General features: G+C 41.5%; 1 protein-coding gene across 5 annotated transcripts in view; it reads right to left on the reverse strand.

The window, feature by feature from the left end:
* The window catches only part of dennd5a (DENN/MADD domain containing 5A), a 33,566-nt gene that overhangs the window by 12,174 nt on the left and 683 nt on the right, over positions 1 to 20,709 (reverse strand). For 2 of the 5 annotated variants that reach the window (XM_019276405.2, XM_027281077.1), the window contains exons 2-9: positions 11,278 to 11,343; positions 10,331 to 10,440; positions 8,855 to 9,539; positions 3,841 to 4,028; positions 2,887 to 3,198; positions 1,480 to 1,695; positions 1,158 to 1,392; positions 740 to 823 (exon numbers count right to left, since the gene is read on the reverse strand). In XM_019276405.2, coding sequence (XP_019131950.2) covers positions 740 to 823; positions 1,158 to 1,392; positions 1,480 to 1,695; positions 2,887 to 3,198; positions 3,841 to 4,028; positions 8,855 to 9,539; positions 10,331 to 10,440; positions 11,278 to 11,343 — 1,896 coding nt within the window. The remainder of the gene's footprint in view (positions 1 to 739; positions 824 to 1,157; positions 1,393 to 1,479; positions 1,696 to 2,886; positions 3,199 to 3,840; positions 4,029 to 8,854; positions 9,540 to 10,330; positions 10,441 to 11,277; positions 11,344 to 20,709) is intronic. The other 3 variants (XM_019276406.2, XM_010730919.3, XM_010730925.3) reach the window with 3 other exon arrangements.

Genomic DNA, 20,709 nt, shown 5'->3' on the forward strand with positions numbered 1-20,709 from the left:
TATTCTTACTTCAAACATCGTCACAAAAGTCGAAAACCACATCGTCTAATTGTGTAGAGATAAATATGACAGAATCTGTAATTTCTCTTTCAGTGAACGACTGACAACGGAAGAAAGAGAGCAAGTTGAAATCGAGAAAAAAAGTGTCCTCCCAAACACCCACAGAACCGAAAGTGACAGGACAAAGCTTCAGAATAGACGTTCGGTTTCTTTGAAGGGAACAAATCAGAGCCGTCCATGAATGCAACTTCAGACAGTGATTTTTATGTCTGATTACGAAGCCACCCACACTTGTGGTTATATTGACAAAAGCAACGAGTTTGGAGAAATACAATAGAGGTGTAACATACGCACAGGGTGAAATGACAGACTTTACCCACAGTGTCTGAAGCTATGATTCACACGGACGACGATTTGATTCCTCCAAAAAAAAGAGTTTATTATCACCCATAACTTATCAGCTCACCACCATAAAGATTACTATGTTAATTATCAAAAATGTTCACCAAGCTTTGAAAAAACTGACGTGTATGCAATGCATGAAGGATCTCACAGAGGACTCTTAAATACACAGTGATCTCCTAGTTTTTCTGTATAAACGTTTTAAGTGAAGTTCTTATGCAGTCAAGTTCAAAGGATGCGCATCCATCCTCTATGAGTGCTCCTAACATAATGCATTGCACACACATTCAGAGAGCCGCCACCCGGGGAGGTTTGAGGTAACGAGCGCAAATATTACGAAGGGGAGTCTTGTCGTTCTCAATGGCATGAGGTCCAGGAGCGACAAAATCAGCTTTCGCGCATCGTTTTTTAAGCAGGTTCTCTGCAAACAAGACAGCAATTAGCAGTCAGTTAACTAAAGAGAGCAAATCTTTCAAGTCTGTCAGAAGTTCACACCTTCAAATTACTTTGTGACCACACTCGTTTAGACTTCAAATTAAAAAGGTCTTATTTAATTACATTCACTGAACTTCAAACTGAAAGTTTTGGCTTTACACAGGCTTATAATTAAACAAGTCTCAAGTTAACATAGGATGGTGACAAACTAAAAGCTGTGGCTTTCCTCTGGATAGGCCATCATCCAAAGAACATATAGTATAATACTTAGTTACTTTTTTATTATTCTTATGAAATCCACAAAGGACTTGTTTCCTTACCTGCTTCTTCAATGTTTGTGCATTTCTGGTACATGGAGGTGCGCAGCGTGGGCGTGCGGACGTTCAGCATGCGAATCTTATCCACGCGGGAGTCAAACACCCTCAGCGTGTGCTCCTTCTCCTCGTCATCATGACAGAGGATCTTACTGTCGATGAAGGAGGCAAACATCTGCGTCTCCAAGAAACGTGACAGGAAGGGCAGATAGGGCTCTGGCTGGTCAGACAGGAAGGAGGCCTGCACACACACACATAAATTTAAAGAGTGGAAGTCAATGGAGAAACATTACCATAAACTATTAACAAACTGTCTATAGCATGTTACCTTGTCAAAGTTCTGCATCTGGTCTCGATTGGTGAACCAGGACTCTTTGTCGTGGCTTGGCTGGATGACGAACACCTCGTAGTCAGCGAACATCTGGGTGAACCGGTTGGCGAAGACCTCGCGCACCTGGATGTTGAGCTGGTGCATCTTGAGCTCCTCCTCATCACAGTGAAACCTTGAGTCCTTATAGCTGCTGGCGTCCTCACTCATCTCCAGCTGACGTGCACGGGCAAACAAGAAATGTGAGAAAGAAGTCAGATGAAGAAAAGTGGCAGAAGGTTATTTCTCATGCTGCCTGACTGTTGGCTGCTGTTGAAGCGGCAGGGTTATGGGAAAGGAAACGAACATCGGTTTTGAATTTTGGCCCAAAGCAAACTGAAACACAAGTTCTTATTTTAGTCAGGACAGCTGGACAGATGCCAGCAGCAGGGGGCTCGCATAACACAGAGTAGACTCACTAATCCAATGACATGACCCACAAATCTCTTGAAACTTTTGTTAATGAGCAGCAAATTCATCTATCCATCACGTTAGACTGAATATTTTAATCATACTGCTGTTTGTAAGACACTCCGGCCAAATGGAGTAAAGATGCCAGCTACATCTGTTGGTGTCAGTGTTTATAAAGGTTTTCTGTCATCGGGGCTGTGAGACATCGGCCAGCAGCTGGAGCTGAAGTTTTGAACTGATGGAGGCAAAACCTGTTCAAGACTCCACACTGCTGTTATTGGCACTGCTCAACATCAACATGATGCTAATAATATGACTGTTTGGGAGCAAAATGTTGGTACACAACTCCATAATTACTCAGATACGATCAAGAGCTTCAAAATGACTGATTAGAATATTATAACAACAACTTGGATCCAGTCCAGCATGTGGCAGAGAAGGAGCTCCTCCATTTGTTTATTATTATTTCCTTCTACAATAGTATCAGCTCATGTAGCAATATTGAATATCATCCCATCTGTTTTTCAACCTTTGGCCCACTGCATCATTTATAAGCTGTTAATATATACTGACAGCTTATAAAGGAGCTGCTGACTTAAATTATTTAAAAACTAAACATTTGCATGGCTGATTTTATATTGAACGCATTCATTTTTGAAACTCAAATTATTATCCAGGTACAACCTGGAAAAGTCCAAATTCAGTTGGCAATAATCTCTCTTGATCTGTATTTTATTTTAGTCTCAGTTATGTGAACCCTGATGACATAACAGACTTGTTATTTAAATATCACTTTATCTTTATTATGTAATTTTTACATAATTATCATACTGTATTTTTTTTGTATCTACAGTATTTATTTATTTTTAAGTCAAACCTGGGAACAATATGAGGACAGAATACAATGATCATTTGCACAGCCTATTTTTAAACTCATGCGATGACATCATCTCTCACCTTCTCCAGGCTGACACCCGTCCTCTTGACCAGAGCCTGCAGCCTGGCGATAGTTTCATTCTCCCTCAGCAGGTAGGAGTTGAGGGGTGAGGCCAGGTTGCCGTTGCGTTTGTCAGAGACCATATCGACGGACCGGAAGTCGCGGTACGTGGCCTGGCTGTCGCTGGAGTGAATGTTTCCCTCTGGAGAGACGCCAAAGGACATGAGCACCTCCGAGATCTCCTGAATGAACTCGAGCTTGTTGGGAAACTGAGGCAGCTCCTCTGGCAGTTCAATGAAGTGGTTGTCGATGTCCACAAAACATAAGTTAGCCTGGAAGGAGACAAGGGGCAAGATAATTATGTATAAAAAATTAACTAATTAAAAAAATAATTGACACTAAAATACACACCAACAGTAATGCTACTAGTCCTACAAGTCTCACTGTGCCCAAGTCCTAATAACACACTACCAAGTCAACAAAGTCTATTTTCATACCTCTTTACAGCTGATTTACCTGACATCACAATCGGATGTAAAAAGACAGACTGCACCGAGAGCAGTAGCTGGTGCTGAAATAACGCTGTACATCGATGGTACTGCACAGGTTAAACTATCTGCAGTAACTGGACACTTTGAAGAATCTTAAAAATGCAGCCACAAGAGGGACATGAAGAAGAACAAAGGTCCTCAGTGGCTTGTGTCAGCAGCACAACAAAGGCCTTACCTATGCAGATTGACAATAATAAAACTGCTTGTTCAAGACACAGCTAGCACGCCAAAGACAAGGAGGGGTTCATTCAATAAAAGTCAGATCATCTTCTAGCATATTTCTGCACGGTCAGAAATAAGCCAGGAAACTCCATTAACAGACAAAGCAGGTAAAAGTGCGCGGTACGTTGATTTGCAATCTGTCGGAGGAGGAGGAGGAAAAGACAACGTTTAAATTTAAACTCAGGGCGAGTGTGTTTGTACCTCCTGCGGCAGCTCAAGCTTGGTGCGGTCATCCTGTCCATTGGAGTGGAGGCCCATGAGATACGGCACAGGAGCGTCCAGGAAGTGGAGGAGGGAGGCGGGCAGAATGGGAACGTACACGTGCTGCCACTGGAACGGGAACATTAAGGCTGTGATGCTCTCTGCCACAGTCATCAGCCTCTGGTAGTCTGTTTCGCACACACGGATAAAAATAAAAGTAAACAGTGGTGAAGGAAAGACTGTGAAAGATATGAGCCAGCTGTGTATCCAGTGCATATTCCAGGCTTCATTTCCTGACTTGATTATTGCATTAAAGTCTTTGTGATTGTAACGAAGCTGAGTGATGACTTGAGGTTTCCGCAGCACAATCAGAATCGCCACATCAAATTCCTGTTCAATGATGTCATTCGTGTCAAAGCAACATTTACTGGACTAGAGATTGTTAGTGTTTTCAGCACACTTTGAAGCCAAACATCTTCAAACTATTCCAAACTAATAACTAAAAGCTAAAAGTGCATGACATCTGTCCTGACATTTAAAATAAATGGAACACAGATTGCAAAGTTCTTTCCCCCACATTTACTTATAATCTAAAAGTCCTGGGCTGCACTGCTGTAGCCTGATAAATGTTGTTTATTCCTCCAAAAACACTTCACCAGAAAAGAGCACATGACAGTGAGGGTTGTGCAACATGTCATCATTTCAATGAGATTACATTGTTTATGTCTCAGCTCTTCAGCTCTGGGTTGAAAATGTCTCCACAGCTTCCACATGACACGACAGAATAGAATAACATCTCAAGACAAAAGAAAACACCCAACCCCACAGCGATGATCACTCTTTCTTCTGTTCTGTAGGAGTGGAGTTGCAAATGAATGATCAACCTTAAAGGAATTAGCTGTGATGACACACGAGCTGTGTCCAAATTTAAGGTGTGGGACCTCTGAAGTCCATATTTGCAGACCAAACTGATATGAACCGTCCTTTAATAAACACTCTTGCAAATGCACCAAAAATGTTTGAAATTGGATAATAAAACTGGGGGATTTGTCAACGTCTTCATAGCTCTTTAATCCACTGTGTGCTGATGGATTTTTGAGGAGTACTGACACTGTTGTCAGCTGTTTACTTCTTCCACCACCACTAAAAGTTTCTATCCATACTGAAAACTGTACACTTTACACTTTCAGGACATCGTACTGCTGTAAACTTGCAATTGTTGGTCTCTTTGAACTGTCTCAGGACCTTTCGTGGCCTTCGTAGGCTCCAGACTCTGAACTGTGACACAGCAGCAGCAGCAGTCAGCTGGTCCTCTGGCCAACGTTACATTCCTTTGTCATGACTCCACACAGCAGCACTCCTTCATGTTCAGCCTTTCACACTTAAGTCAACTGGTGTACATGCAAATATGTGTCCGGTCCACCTCATCTGCATTCCTGCTCTATCCCTGTTGACACATACTGTACACTCAGCAGCAGCAGCAGCAGCAGCAGCAGCTTGGCTTCTCCTGTTATGGGGCCAAGATAAATACCATTCCTTCATTTGGTCATGTGCTGCTCCATGAGAAGAGGCTCTCACCCCCAGTTTGGGCCTCCTCCTCAAACGCCCCCCCTCTCAGCAAGCTTCCTCTCCCAGGATGGGGACAAGAATACTAACATCACCCGTCTGCTCGTAAACTAGGCCAAGAAACAAGAAACCACTTAAACCCAAGTCACAAAGAGTCAAGTGCTGTTGCTTTTAATATACAGATGCATGGTAGCATGCATGGTTTGGACTTGAGGTGATGCTTGAACTCAGTTTACATACAGGGTGCAAACGAATGCAGTACAGCACGTTAAAAATACTCTGAACACACAGAAGTGAAACCGCTACAGATCTGAGCAGCAACGCTGAACAAACAACGTGTCTTACAAAATGTGTTCTGTGATCGAGTAAACATCCTCAGTTTGTTTTTTCTTCAGCTTGATCACTTTAGTCTTTTTTGCTCCCATACAAAGTTTAGAGTTTACAGCGAGTCGCACATTTTACAGTAGAAGAGTGCTTTCATCATCTGAATTAAATTATACAGTGTCATTGTCCTTATTTCTAATCCATTTTCTGTTAAACATATCTTCTTTCACTCTTAGAGAATAAGTCATTTTTCCCATCATGAATATTTCCTGCACTAAATCTAACCACTGTCTGTGTCTGGTTGGGTCCATTTCAAGCCTTTTTCTTATAATGGCCTTCCTGCCAACTGTGAGCAGGATTTTGACTGAATAATTATCTTCCTACAGCACCACTTTAGAAAAATTGTCCAGGTATAAAATAAATCACTTCTTGGAGATTATGCACTCTAATATTACATTTATTACTGTATTCACTCGTTGATCCATTTCTGGGAAAGTCCAGGAGGTATGTGCACGATCTGCATCGCCACGTTGCCATTATCGCCATTAACGTGAATTAGTGGATGTCTTTAGTATAAAATGCCGTCGTTCCACCCTTTCACTCTTTTTCGGTCTGGTAAGAGAGAACCAGGTTTCATAAATATTGTTACTGGATCAGTCTTACTATGACTATAATATTTTCATTTGGTCAGAGGTGAAGCCAAAAAGAGTTTGTCGGTGCAGCTGGAGCTGGGCCTTACTCATAATATTTTAACTATTCGTTAATCTTCTGATTATTTTAATCAATAAATAATAGTTTAATCTTTAAAATCTCAGAAAATAGTGAATGGTGTCTATCGAATTATAAAGAAATTAAATTAAAAAAGGAAGGAACGTAGGAAATCATTTTCTAACTCATAAGAGTTACATCATGATCGTCTGTGTATGGCTGAAAGAGTTGATTCTGTATCTTCAGACCAAACACAGTCCTGACAGAAGCCCAGCTTCAGCTTGGTGCCTTTAAACTTCAGATAAAGCACCTCTGTGCCTCAAATGCACGTTGTGTAACTGCAATATCCTCACTTCACTCCCTGCTCTCACTCTCCCCTCATCTACACCGCCGCTCTCATACTGCACAAATCACGCAATGGCAGAAAATGCGCGTGAAGTAACAGCCACAAATGATGGCTTAATTGCAGCATGTCACAATGGTTGACACATGACGGGCACATGATTAGCTTCCTGTTTGAGAAAGACGGAAGAAGCAGCAGACAGTGTTTGAACATCTTCGCTTTTATGGCTCCAGGGAAGAAATACTGGCCGTTCTTTGTATTTATTTATTTATTTGATCAGAGTTATGAATTCCAGTGCTATTTTTAGCACGTAGCACATTCAGCCGTCTTCTTATTTGCAGAGCATCCCTCTCCTCAGTGGGTGTGTGTGTGTTTGTGTTTGTGTGCGAGGCGTCTTTTGCTAACAATCCCTCATTTATTCTCAGTGGAAGACTGCCAGGGCTTAACTTTACACAACACCCTTCACATGTTCTGCAGTGATGAGCCTCACCCGGGAGAGCGAAGAAAAATAGGCATGATGTCACTTCCAACCAATAATAATCATCCTGCATCACCGCTATCCTCCCTGTCTCTGGGTTGCCTAGCAACACCACAGCTTTCCCCCCCTTAAGAGCTTCTCCCCCCCGGCCCCTGGCGTTTTGTAAACCATTTGCCTTCTAATGCCATTGTAATGGATCCAATCACCGCGACAGACCCAGCACCCTTAAATGATCTCCTTGTTCCTCCTCAACACCAACACACACACACACACACACACACACACACACACACACACACACACACACACACACACACACACACACACACACACACACGTGTCACCTTTTCTAAAATACCATTCTGCACGGCAAAGGATGGTACGGATTATTTTAATCTCCAGTGAGCAGTTACTCCTAATGGATAAATACTAACAGGCATCGAGCGCTCTGCACTTTGGGGCAGCCAAAGAAGGTTCCTGGAATCAGAAGCTGCCGTGAAATAAAGTGATTGTCGGACTCTTGCTGTGTGTTTTGCTTCAAGGATGAATCGCAAAGAATCACAGCAACCAAAAGAGGCCCTCTTGATCCGAGCAGCTCAAATGTGCAAACAAGACGAGCCAACAGACACACACACATGCATGTACATGTGAGTCCTGGTAGATGGAGCTGCCTGTGATGGGAGACGGGGCCAACATTTACACAGGCTGGTACTCACGCTGCATCACTTTAATGGAAACTCTCAACAGGTTATGTAATCTCATGGATAATGGCTCCACATATCAAATGTGTTGTAGCCGCTGGTTGTTTTTTTGGACATTTCTGAAGTTTGCTGTACAATAGCAACAACCAGAAGATGTAACCTTTATTTCTCAGTGAACTCACTGAAATGGACCCTAAAAGCGAGGACGAGATTGAGTTTTGTTTGTTTATGTTTTTAATGAAGCCCTGAGGAATCAAGTAACAAACTAATTCAAGTAGCACCCAGGAAATCATCGTTCCTGAAGAAATACTGTTCTCAAAGATCATTAATTATCCTCAGGGAGACAGGATACTCAATCTTTAGACATTGGATTTAAGGAGGGTTGTATCCAACCATTTCTGTAACTTCTGTAACACTAATAATCCAACATTCATGCCTACTTCGAAGATTAGTTTAACCTTTCTATCCGTACAAATGTGTAAACAGGAAGGAAAGCCTTAGAGCGACACTAGCCTGTAAAACCCAGGTCCCCAGACAATATCTAGTCTCATGTCGTGACACTAATACGTCCTGAGCCATCTCTTGAGACCTCGACTAACAGGATCACATGACCTCACAATACCCTGAAAACAGCTGTCACAGATAATGCTTGATTTTCTTTTCTAGCTTTCCCTCCAGCTCTTCAGAAAATATGTAAATATGCAAAGTGTTAATGTTTAAAATGTGTAAATTGTGTCCATACTACGCAGGATATGCAACCCTGACTACTTATCTATTTGTTTTTACATTATGGTTGTAATGCGAGCAGGATGTCTACGGACTTGTAATCAATGCACCCTAATGGGTCTGGACGCTGAAAACATTGAGTGTAACCGAAGCAGAATGGCTACTTACGCTGTGAGTAGAGCAGTATCTGCATCTCGAGCAGGGCGCAGGTGAACAGCTGAAGAATGTTCTCCACCCCCAGCAGATTAAACATGTCACGGATGGGAAAGTCAAAGAGTGGCAGCTCCGATGTGCTCGGCCTCTGGCACACCACGGGCCCGTAGACGCCTGAGAACTTGAGCGACCGCCCAGAGGGTGGCATGGGCACCTCATAGAGGATGTTGTAGATGTAGCTCTCCAGTGGTAGAGGTGGAGGCTGGGGGGAAGAGACAGCCTGGTGAAGCTGCTGGAGCACCTTCCTGCAGGCCTGTGGGAAGGCCATGGGTGTTATCAGGCAGATGCACTTTGACACGTACAGCGTGTCGCGACTGATGTCATAAGAGTTGAAGCGCTGCAGGCGGGAGATGGCGGGCGCAGCGTGAAGCACGGGACGAGGCTGGGAGTGTTGGTGTCGCTGGTCTTCGGGTCCCGGCGGAGAGGTGGGAGTGTGCAAGATGTCGTACTGCTCTGCGTTGTGCATGTGGTAAAGAGTCTGCATGGCACTGCAGATCTGCTTACTGGTCACCTCCTCGAAGAAGGTGAGGGCGAACCCGTAGGTCCGAGAGCCGTCCTCTCTGGTGATGATGAAGGAGTGGAACTGAGGCTCCCGAGAATCAATCTGCGTCCTGAACGCCAGACCCTTTGGCATGCAGAGCTGTGAGAGGACAGACAGACAATGAGAGGGTTAAGAAAAAGAAAAAGGGAGGACACTGATGGTTGAAAAGAGACTGTTTTGCAGTTATGTGAGCTCATATTGAAATATAAATCTCTAAATAAAAAGGACATAGCTAAACATTTTGGGTAATATTTCTTTCTTTCTGAGAGTTAGATGAGTAGATTAAGTAGATGTTATGCCTGTGCACTATGCCTGCGAAAAGGTTTAGAGACTGGAAACTGGGGAAATAGCGAGTCTGGCTCTGTGCAGAAGTTCAAAATGACACCACCTCTACATCTTGCTGACGTGATCTTTTTTTGTTTTATAAAAATGACAATTTGAGGTTTATAGGGAGTCGTGTAACTGCTACTGCTGCGTGACTAGTATAGCCTGGGTCAATACAAAGTTCAAACAATAAGTACACCACATATTACTTTAATTACATTACCAATTACTCATAATTACTGCTTTTTTTTAACCTTTGGACAGAGCCAGGCTGGCTGTTCCCCCTTGTTTCAAGTTTTAATGCTAAGCTACCTGCTTCCTTCTAATGATTCTGAGCCAACTAACAAAATTAGTGACTGATATTTTACTTTTATACGCGTTTGTACTGCAGAACAGTGCGACATAGTTCAATTCATCAAACACAACTTTATTTATGTGATTTTGCTTTTTCAGTATCTTGACACAGAAGCAAAATATTCGCATTAACTGTGATACTGATGTGGATGCGGTCATGCTACACCATACCATTGTTTTTAAAGTACGTTATAACCGTGTAGAGATCATACCATGCCAACTGCATCCTGGTCAAACGGATTCCACTCGACATTGTCGGGAAAATGTGCTAGAACTTTGGATTTAAAGGTTCTCCGCAAAGGACTCTGCTCAAAATTCTCACCTGAAAGTGAAACAAACACAGAGAGAAGAGCAAAAACACAACAGGAGACAAACAGTTAGCGCACGTTTCCAGATGTGGACAGAGGAGCAGAGGAACAGTCTGATCAGAAGCAGGATTAAAAGTGCCAGGCGCAACTCCAGAGGAAAAGAGCTAGTCAGCATGTTTGTCTTGACAGGAAGGCTGTATTGCATCATATAAAGCTGTCATGTGCATCCTGCTCTGCAAAGTAAACATAATAAAATATTTAAAACAGGCAGCATGTGACACTGCAAAATAGATCGTTCATCAGAGAGAACAAACAAATCTAATTTAGGGATCATGCTTCCTGACAGCTTTAATGGCAATACAAAGAAACACACAAAATAATCAACCATAGAAAGCACAAGTTGAGTTGATTTGAACCCAGAGTAAAGCGGAAGTGATGCACACACCAAGGCAGTACTGAAAAGTCATTCAGAGTGTTGGGGGGGAGAGTAAACATTGGCCAAGCAATGCCAGCCCAGGCAGCACTGGATTCGTGTGTGTGTGTGAGAGAGAGAAACAGAAGCAGTGATTGTCAAACATCAGCTCATTGTTCAGCTGCTGCCGAAGGATGTGAGGGAGAGGGCGGAGGAGGAGGAGGGGGGGGGAGAAACAAGGAGGGGAGAAATCAGAGTGCGCAAAAACAGAAAAGGGCAGGTCCCCACACCTGTGTGCAGAAAATAACTGTGAACATTTGAAGTAACAAAAGAGGGCTGCTAAGAAAAACAAAAGGTGTGCCAGGTTAAAGGCTGAAGGGTTAAAGCTGAGCTCGGGTTAAGAGGGAGGGGAGGGGAGTGTGTGTGGTGGGAGGGTTACCTTCGTTTGCCAAATTTCCTCTGGCCCCATCTCTGAATTTAGTAGCTTCTATATACTGGCATAAAGCTACACAACAAATAAAAACAAAAATATAATTAAAAGCCTGGTTCTGGATAGGGTCGCGCATCACTTCTCAGTTTGTGCAAACACATCCTGACAGCTCTGAGAACAAGCTGCACGCAGACACGGGACACCGGTCGTGTCAGGTGGGTAATTCAAGGCAGCTGGCTGAGGGGTTACAATAAAAAAGGATACAGAGTTTGTGTGTGTCATAGTTTCCTCTTCATCTAGAGATCATGCAGACCCATACCGCTCTTATATGTGATTACACTCTGACCACAAAAAGCCCACAGCCACGCCAGCAGCTCTGTGAGGCTGCACAGAGCGAAATGCTGATGTCAGTAGCACTACACACAAAGTGCAGCTGTGGCTGATGGGAAATGTCAAACAGAGATTTTGACCTGTTGTTTCATAATTAAGGGGTCACCAAAATTATTAGAATTCATCACCTGCGAACAATAAATGTCTACACAAAATATCATGGCACCGAACACCACAGTCGAGACAATATTCTGTATGTTTCTTATTGTTACTAAATCCAGTAAAAAGACCAAAACAGATAATGAACTGATCCTGTTATCATTTGTTCCAAAAACACATTAAACAGCCGCACTGTTGCACTGGTGACATGTTTCTTCATTACAGTGACATCATGAGGACTGTTGTGTATTTGGAATTGATTGCGCACACACACACTGTCCTGCTGCTTTAAAATACTCACTTGAGCACCAAGTGTGAATCAATCCGCAGCTGAAAATAGTCCCCACCAAAAGATACTATTTTCTCCTGTTAAAATAACGTTTGCTGAAATCCACAGTGCCCAGCTGTTTTAGGAAATTACTGAGCTATTTCAAAATTAGGTGGTGGTCTTTTTATAGGATTTGTTGACAATAAAGACAAATACAGAATAACATTAGCCTCGTACTTCATGATTTACCAGGTGCAGTATAAAAACAGTGTTTACAAAGACATGATGTGACATTTTAATAGATATCAACGTTTTCCCTCTTTCAATCTCATGCTGATACATTTCAAGGTGTGGCAAACTGTGTGTATGTCATCAGTAGACAGTCATGGGGCTGACTGAGTAAATGGCTGCTTTTGTATTGCACACTGACTGGCCCTGGAGCTGAATTATCCAACATTTGACATAAAAAAAAACACCAGGCAATTCTTTTTGCTGTCCTCTTCATGCATGACATTTTCCAAACACCATTAAAACAGTCCTGCTGGCAGAAACACACCTCCATGCAGCATCTCAAAGCCAAATGTGAGCGGTGTGACACATGCCATCGACTCCTACCTAGTTACACCACTTGGGTCAGAACAGCTCATGAGATGTGAAACTAGGGCCTTTCCTTACTGGACTTTTTGTGGACTGTGTATAATATGACTCACTCAGTGGTGACACACACACACACACACACAGACAAGAAATGATGACTCTCGAGATACTCTCCCCTGCCGCTGATGATTACATTAACTCTCTCTGTGACATTTGTTTGGACAAGAGGTTACGTTTAATCTTGGGAAGAACTTTTAAGAATGCTGGATGGAAGTTCTGTCTGAGATTCACCTTACGTGACCACAAACATATCAATGATTCAGTATCCCTTAAGTCCACAGCCTGATCCTCCTCCAACACAGCAGTCAGGGGGTTGTTGAGTGAAGCAACAAACAAGTTCACATTAGACTCTTAAGTACAATGAAATGAACCCTGGCAAGAGAACAGAAGCCTTAAGGATTACGTGGTTTAATCTGTTGGTTACTTTAATATCCAAACTGCCCTCAGCGAAGAAACTAGGCCAGGAACACAACTCAGACTACAAAAACATCAGCAAACAAAAATAGGCCAGACAGTGAGATTATTATGATTAGTCAGGATGGAGAAAAGTTATTACATTCTTTATAATTTCTCTGACACTTTTATCCCTTTATGATCAGTCTGGAATGTTATTTAAGTCACAGGATAGAAAAAAAACAGATTTCTGTTATTTAAGAGCATTTTGCTTATATACCAAGACAGAGGGTAAAAACAGACAGCGATGCGGCTGAAACTGGTTGTGAACTCAGTCACGACCAAGTCAAGCATTGCAATAATACAACAAACTTTCGGAAGCATCTGGCTGGAGCAAGTCAGTACAGTAATCAGAATTTTACTGCGATGAAATGGTAATGTTCGATTTGCATAAAGCACACCCGCAGTCTGCACACGGCAGGCCTCGACAGCTCAACAGCACCGCAGGAACCATTTTTGATTCTAAAGGTAATTATCACAGCATTTTATATATTTTTAAATCTTTTACTTATATTTTATATTTCATGTTTATTGCTGTTTGCACCGGGGATAAGAGAGAAACGCAATTTCAATTCTCTGCATGTCCTGTACATATGGCAGCACTGATAATTAAGTTGACTTGACATTTAAAGGCTTTTTCCAAAGAATAAATCCATAAACATTTACTAAATTATAAGATTCATTTAACACAATCTCGGTTTGTTGTCAATCATCTTGGAATGTATTGGTTACTTAAAGCTTTGTGAGATTGGAGAATAATTCAACTGAGCCTTAAAAGGGAAAATGGAAAATGTCAAATAAGCTGTTCATATTGTACTACTCAATACAACCAGGCTATTTTTTAAAAATATTGTTGGGGGCTGGGTATTTTTAATGTTTTTTTAGAGAGATGACATGAAACAAGAGGGAGAAATGCAACAAAAGGTTCACAGCAGGACTTGAACCAAAACCCCTAAACTATAATTAAATGGTAAAAAGGAAACCGAACAAAGGAAATTCAATATTGAAATGACAAATGGATATGGTAAAATATCAAGGAACAGCAAAGTTAAAAAGAAAAGGCGACTGGAAGTCTTGAAAACATTTAATAGAAGTACTAAAATTACAACCCTAAATGCTAAAAGCTTGAAACACGGAATATAAAAAGAGAAATGTAATGGAAAATGAAAACAAAACCATACAAGAAATGGTGAGGTTTTAGGATATATAATATTCTATTCTATACACGACTTTTATTTTGAAAGAGTCATGCTGACATTGTGCCTATCCCTCATCTTTCCATGATGATGTATATGACAGTTGGCTCTTTCTGTGTATAGACTACACAGGTCGTCCTTTCACCTGGTAATTAGTGCTAATTACAGGCTAACTGCCTCAGCTGGGGAATACATTGTTGTTGACATGAGAACCAACAAATTCCACAGCGTTTTCTTGATTGATCATATTTTTCTGACAAATGGACTGTGACGATGCCATGAGCGTGTGGACCGGTAGCAGTGGGAGTAGAGCGTCATTGAGTTCTTGGCTCCTCGCCGCTCTTCTTCATCCTGTAAGCCAGGGACCACCCACAGCTCTGCATCCCCCCTACTGTGCCTGGACACCCTCACACCTACTGTAGCATGGCCCACTAGGCTCAGACATAAAGGGATGTACCACTCCGACTAGAAAGCTGCATTCAAGTACGACTTGACTCGACCGCCCGCAGCATAATGTGGTGAGGAGGACACTGCTAATACTTTGAAATAGCAGTAAAAAAAACACTTCTTCACCCAGAGGACCCAGCGCTGACAGAGCACACACAGCTCACACTCCCCCAGCTGAGACAATGTGGGGGTCTGTTTTTGTTTGCTTGTTGTTCTCAATAAAAGGATCGAATTTCACAAACAATTTTTCCGGTTTTACTTTTTTTTTTCACTTGCTTAAGTGTGAGAAAGGTTTCTAAACAGCGTCACACATCTTCCCTTATCAAGACCACAGCCAAGCTGTCAAAAACAAACCAGCATCCTGTTTTGTGGGTAGCTATAAGGGGGAGAAAGTGGTTGACTGACTATCAAAGAAAAACGTCAATATATGCCAAGGAATTCCTGTAACTGCACTGGACCTGTTGGGAACCCACATATACTAACTCAGCAAAGCAGTCTCCTTATTCAGAACTACAAATCGAGGAAATGATTGTCAAAGAGCCTGAAACAACATAAAGGAAGATCAATGATCATTTGATCTGGTGGTGACGATGCGGCAGAAAGGCCTGCAGCTTATGTTAAAAACATAAGTCATTTATATTGTCATATCTGGATTTACTCTTTAGGTAAATGAACACATGCAGTATGGCGACAGTCTCTTTTCACTGTTTTCTGAATCTAATGTTATACCCAAGACATTCAATACTTATTATGAAGTCTTTCCATATGGTTACCCACTGCTGTTTGTTGCTGCAGCTACACCACACGTACACCATTTTCCCAGCAGACACTTTGACTCGCAGGTGTTACACAGGTATAACTAATAATGTAGCAATGTAATTACAGCTCTGTTACATTTAAGTGCCCCAGTGAGTCATGAGCTTGTTTGACCAACCCCAGGGCCAGAGACCTGGCTCGTCCAAAAATAATTCATTATCCATTATTACTGTTAATTGCACCTCTGACTTTCCCAATTTGACGTGTCGCAGTTCTATTTATAATAATATAATAAAAGGCTTATGGACATTTTCTGATGCCGATGTTTGGCATTCAGCTCACAAAACATCTGTTAGCAGCCGTGGGATAGGACTGCAGAGAAAAGTGACACGCAGAAAATACACAGCGTTTTTAGACAAGAACGTGCATGTTTAAACACTGCGCATTGATGGGAAAGAATGTAAACCATCACTGTTCAGGAGCACGTCTACGTTCTTATCCTAGCAACTGGGAACAATACATCAAGTTTATCCAGGGAAAGACTCACTACTCGCCAGGGAATGAAGATAATTGTGATATTTCGGGAAATACGCCTAAAGAGGTCCCTTCAGAGCAAATACAACCCTGAAAGAAACAAATATCAAATAAATACCCCTAAAGTAACACCTGGATGTATTAGCTAAAGGTGGTTATATTGGGTAATATATAAGCTATAAATATCAAGATCAAGTCCATCATTGGCAATCCTCATTCTGTATCGACAACACTGTGAACAACATCCCGATTTAAGCTGCACATTGTTTGTTTTTTAAGTTCTCTTGTGAATTTTCACTTCCACCCATAATTAGCGGTGCATGTCACGGAATTTTCTTGACGAAATGCACCTTGGGGATCGTAGTCATCTTTTCTTGTTTTTTAAATGAAAAGAACCAGCTATTTCCACAGCTGTGTTTGTGTTTTGTACTGATGATTTAACCGAGAGAGTTTTATGCCGGAGAAGTGCTCCAACTGTGAGTCAGCTGACATTGTGTGCTGGAGAAATTAATGAGACATTTACTTCGAGATGTCAGGGTTGCTGAACTAGCAATTCTGAGATGAACTAAGTTATAAATTGAAAGTTAAGTCTGTCATGAAAAAACAATCATTAGTTACAGCTCTGTGAGCTCACTTTTGGTCAGTTTTCGAGTTTGTGAGTAAAGATCAAGATAAAGTACGCTGTGAAAGCTCCTTCAGATCTGTAATGAATCTTCAAACTGCATCCAAAATCCCCCTGACACATTTTCAAGCAGATTTTTAAAAAAGCACTGACATGAGACCCTTTACAGGCTCATAAATACATAAGTTAGAGAAAATATGAAAGCCCACATTATGCATTTAAAGCCAGCTTTCATGTTGAGCCATTCATTCCCATTTGTTTGCTGAGTAGGGTTGGGGGGAAGAGAGGCTGCCTGGGAAATTCAAAAGGATATTTAGCATTTGAATAAGTGGATCCTGTGTGTGAGTGTACTTCTGTCCCTCAGCTCCCTGTGTTTCCAGTGTCGCCTGTGAGGCTGCAGGGTCATACATATGCTAATCAGGTCCTCATTGGGGGCTGCCAAACACTGTGCTTTAAGAAAGTTTCGGTCTTTTCTTTGTGTTTCACTGTACATAAATCACCACTGTACCATATTTAAAAAGAGAAAAAGGGGAACAGACTGTGGTTCTGTCAAGTCACTGGAGAAAGCCACCAGAGAGTGTGATTCATGGCATCTATCAGTCAAACATTTTGGCAGCAAAGTCTGAGGGAAGGTCAATGGTACTCAATGATGCCCAGTCATCTGTTTAGTAATTACAACAGTTATTAAATGAGTAGGTTAGCACCCTTCTGCTCTATAAGATGGGGCTGAGCTGCCTCTTCAGTATTTCATGATGTTTTGTTTATGATTCCCAAAACTGTCCTTCAATTACAGCTGAAGCATTAAGCGTGTGTTTAGAAAAAATTAGTTCAATCAGAGTACTTACACAGGCAGCAACATGTGTTTCATTATCACTTAATCTGATGATTTTCTTCTCACTTGGTTAAGTAATCCAGTCGTCCAAAAAGTTGGAAAATAATGAAAAATGTAGTGCTGTAATGATTTTGTATTGTCATTATTTGTTAGTATATTATTTAATTTATAATAATTTAAATAGTTTGGTCTATATAATTCCCTAAAGCCAGGGACCTGTCTTCAAGTTCCATGTTGTGTTTGAATATCAGTCCAAAACCCCAAAATGTTCAGTTTAGTATCACACATACTGTATATGAATACTGTATACTGAATAAGAATCTTCAGACAACAGATGCTGGAATCTAATAGTTCTGGCCATTTCTTCAATATAAATTACTTAAACTATGAACTGATAATCAAAATATTTGTCAATTGATGTTCTACCGACTGACAAATCAATGAATAGATTATTATTTCTCTAATCCAACATGGTGTCTTCGAACAGCTTGTTCTACCTGACGACTATCACTCCAAAAAAATATTCATTACATGTAAAGATTCAAATCTGACAATCTTTCTACTGGATATTCATTGTTGACTTCAAACACAAAAGATAGGTATACTGCAGGTGCACCTATAGCAGAAGTTTAGCTGACATATATGTAATCTGTAACTTTGGAATTTCCACACCATTTCCTCTCTTCAACTCAAAACTGAAAGTCAATGAGGGCAAGCCCCTAGCTTCTTTCTACAGTAAACAGCAGCAAGATGCAGTAAGTAGAACAGCTTCAGAGAGATGTTTGACCACAGAGCCCCAGTTTGTATGTGTAAGTTTCAACAAGCTTTCAACAACTCCCATTTTAGTCCGGACAGAGAGGTCTTAAAGAACCCTGATCACGATGGACGGAAAAATATTTTTATTCTGTTAAATAACAATATAGCTGCTGTCATCTTTTTAAAAAGGAAGAGGGAAAACCAATCAATAAGTGTATTTTAAAAAAAATCTATACTTGTATTTACACATGTCAGAAACAAACATGGTGTTCACGCAGCTCATGATTTTACTGTCCGACAGTTGAACGAGGAGCAAGACAGCTTGTCCAATCCGATAACACAAAATAATTAATAGGCAATTAATTTAGCTGCCACTCAATGGTACCACGCCACATTTTGAAGAATGATGACCAGATACGACAGATTTTCTCTGTCCACAATGAAGCAAGGATGAAATTATTTTCATAAGATTTCACTCAATGTTTTCTAGAGGCTTCACTTCCAGAACTTACTTGATTATGGATTGAAAGCCAAAACAAAGACGTATATTCAGATTTAACTACATTACTGTGTATAGTACATAGCCTTGGTCTGGTCAACTAGATCATTGTTGTGTAATTCACCAGAAACTGAGATTAATTTTACTGTTTCCAAGTAAACTTGAACTGAACTGTAAACAGGAACTCACGTTGAAGGAAGTAAAAATAGGAAGTACATGTTGAGTCAGAAAACCTCAAGGTATTTTCGGTTTTGTTGTTGCTTTAAGGGGGAAAGAATTTTCTTTCAACTACAACAGCAACACTGCGGGCCTTTCACTACGTGCTGAGTCACAATAAATCACACAGAAAACAGACTCTTCACTGAAGTCGATTTCCATTGATCACTGTGTTGTGAACAGCAGTTCTACAAAAAAAACCCAACTTATTTTCACCAGACTAAAAATCAGTACAGACAGCTGAACTAATTGGATTGTCGGCTGAAGCCAGAAGAGTTTGCAGTGAGGCACAGTAACCGGGCCATCGGGAGCTTATACACATTAAGACGTTTGCTCACGACGGGCTTCAGTCTCGTTCATGTTAGTACATTTGCACTCGAATAGTTTGCCTGACTTAAGCTGAAGCATATCAACCAATGACATCAGCGAAAAGGTCACTCTTCTTAATGTCAAACACACAAAATCATTTGAATGTAAATGAGTTGAAACTCTGTTATAGACCTGTTTGGTCTCTTCAACATTCAGGGTTTTCCCGAGGACTTGGGTTAGCAGTGGTGCTGCTGTGGAAATCCCTGACATTACTTGGTGGGGGTGATGCTGGACGTGCCAGATATACACTCAAATGTGACAAAACTCTGCTGATGTGTTGAGTCTGTCGCGTCTCCCAGAGACAAAGACTCAAGAGTATTAATTATTAGCCTACATCGTTTTTTCCCCATAGTTGGAGGCTCCAACGCACCCATGTGTCACAGAAAATCAAATACATTTCATGAACAAAAGTCTTGAATAGCAATGGTTATGAGGCATGAACATGTAAGATAAGGATGATCCACAGATTACACAGTATGTAATAAGCATTAAGTCTTTCGACAGAGAGAGACAGAGCTCACAATACTTGGATCAAGGCAAAATGGACGTCTTTGTTAGGACCCGTTCTTCTCAGATTAAAATGTGCAGTTGTGGTAAAATACCCCGTCACGTGCCGTCTGTCAGTTGTCATAGCTACCCAACCAGCTTCACAAAGTGACTGCTTCAGTGCATTTTTAGACGTCTTTGTTCATGTTTGGAATTAGCCTGTCACTGTCACAAAATGCAGCTCGTTGTGATGCAGTTCAGCGTCTTCCATCATTTCTGAGGCATGAATCCGTGTGCGTGTCATTCAACAGCACTGTCGTGTTTGCCTACCCCTGCTGACTGATGCTGAAATGCGCTCTGATTTATGATCAAACGTACTTTCAAATACACAAAATCTGCTGAGCGGGGATATACAGTAGTTTGAGAGGAAGGACAGCACTGTTGCCATGCCGACATGCAGATATAGATGCAAATCCTCTCTCTTTTAATCAAAACACATGCTCATGCAGGTGAAATCAGGATGGGGGGGAAGAAAAAAAAAAAGGTCACAGCCCCAGAGCTGGATCCAGGTGTGTCACAGCTTATTGTAGTCTTATTTGTATGTTTAGGCTTTTCATGTAATTGTTTGTGAAGGGAAGGGTGTGCCCTCTGAGGAAGGCTGCATGCACATTGTGGATCTCTGATGGATGCTGAGGATATCAGGGGTCGATGAAAGGGCAAGATACATGTTTGCCCCAGGGCATGTGGCAGATTAATCCACCCGTGTGTGCTGCTACCTTGACACCTGATCTCCTCTAAATAACTCGGTGACAGCTAGGAGCCACTATGACAACACCATCAGCAGTAATAACATCATATCGA

The sequence above is a fragment of the Larimichthys crocea genome, chromosome VIII, assembly GCF_000972845.2.
Source record: "Larimichthys crocea isolate SSNF chromosome VIII, L_crocea_2.0, whole genome shotgun sequence".
Taxonomy (NCBI): Eukaryota; Metazoa; Chordata; class Actinopteri; family Sciaenidae; genus Larimichthys; species Larimichthys crocea.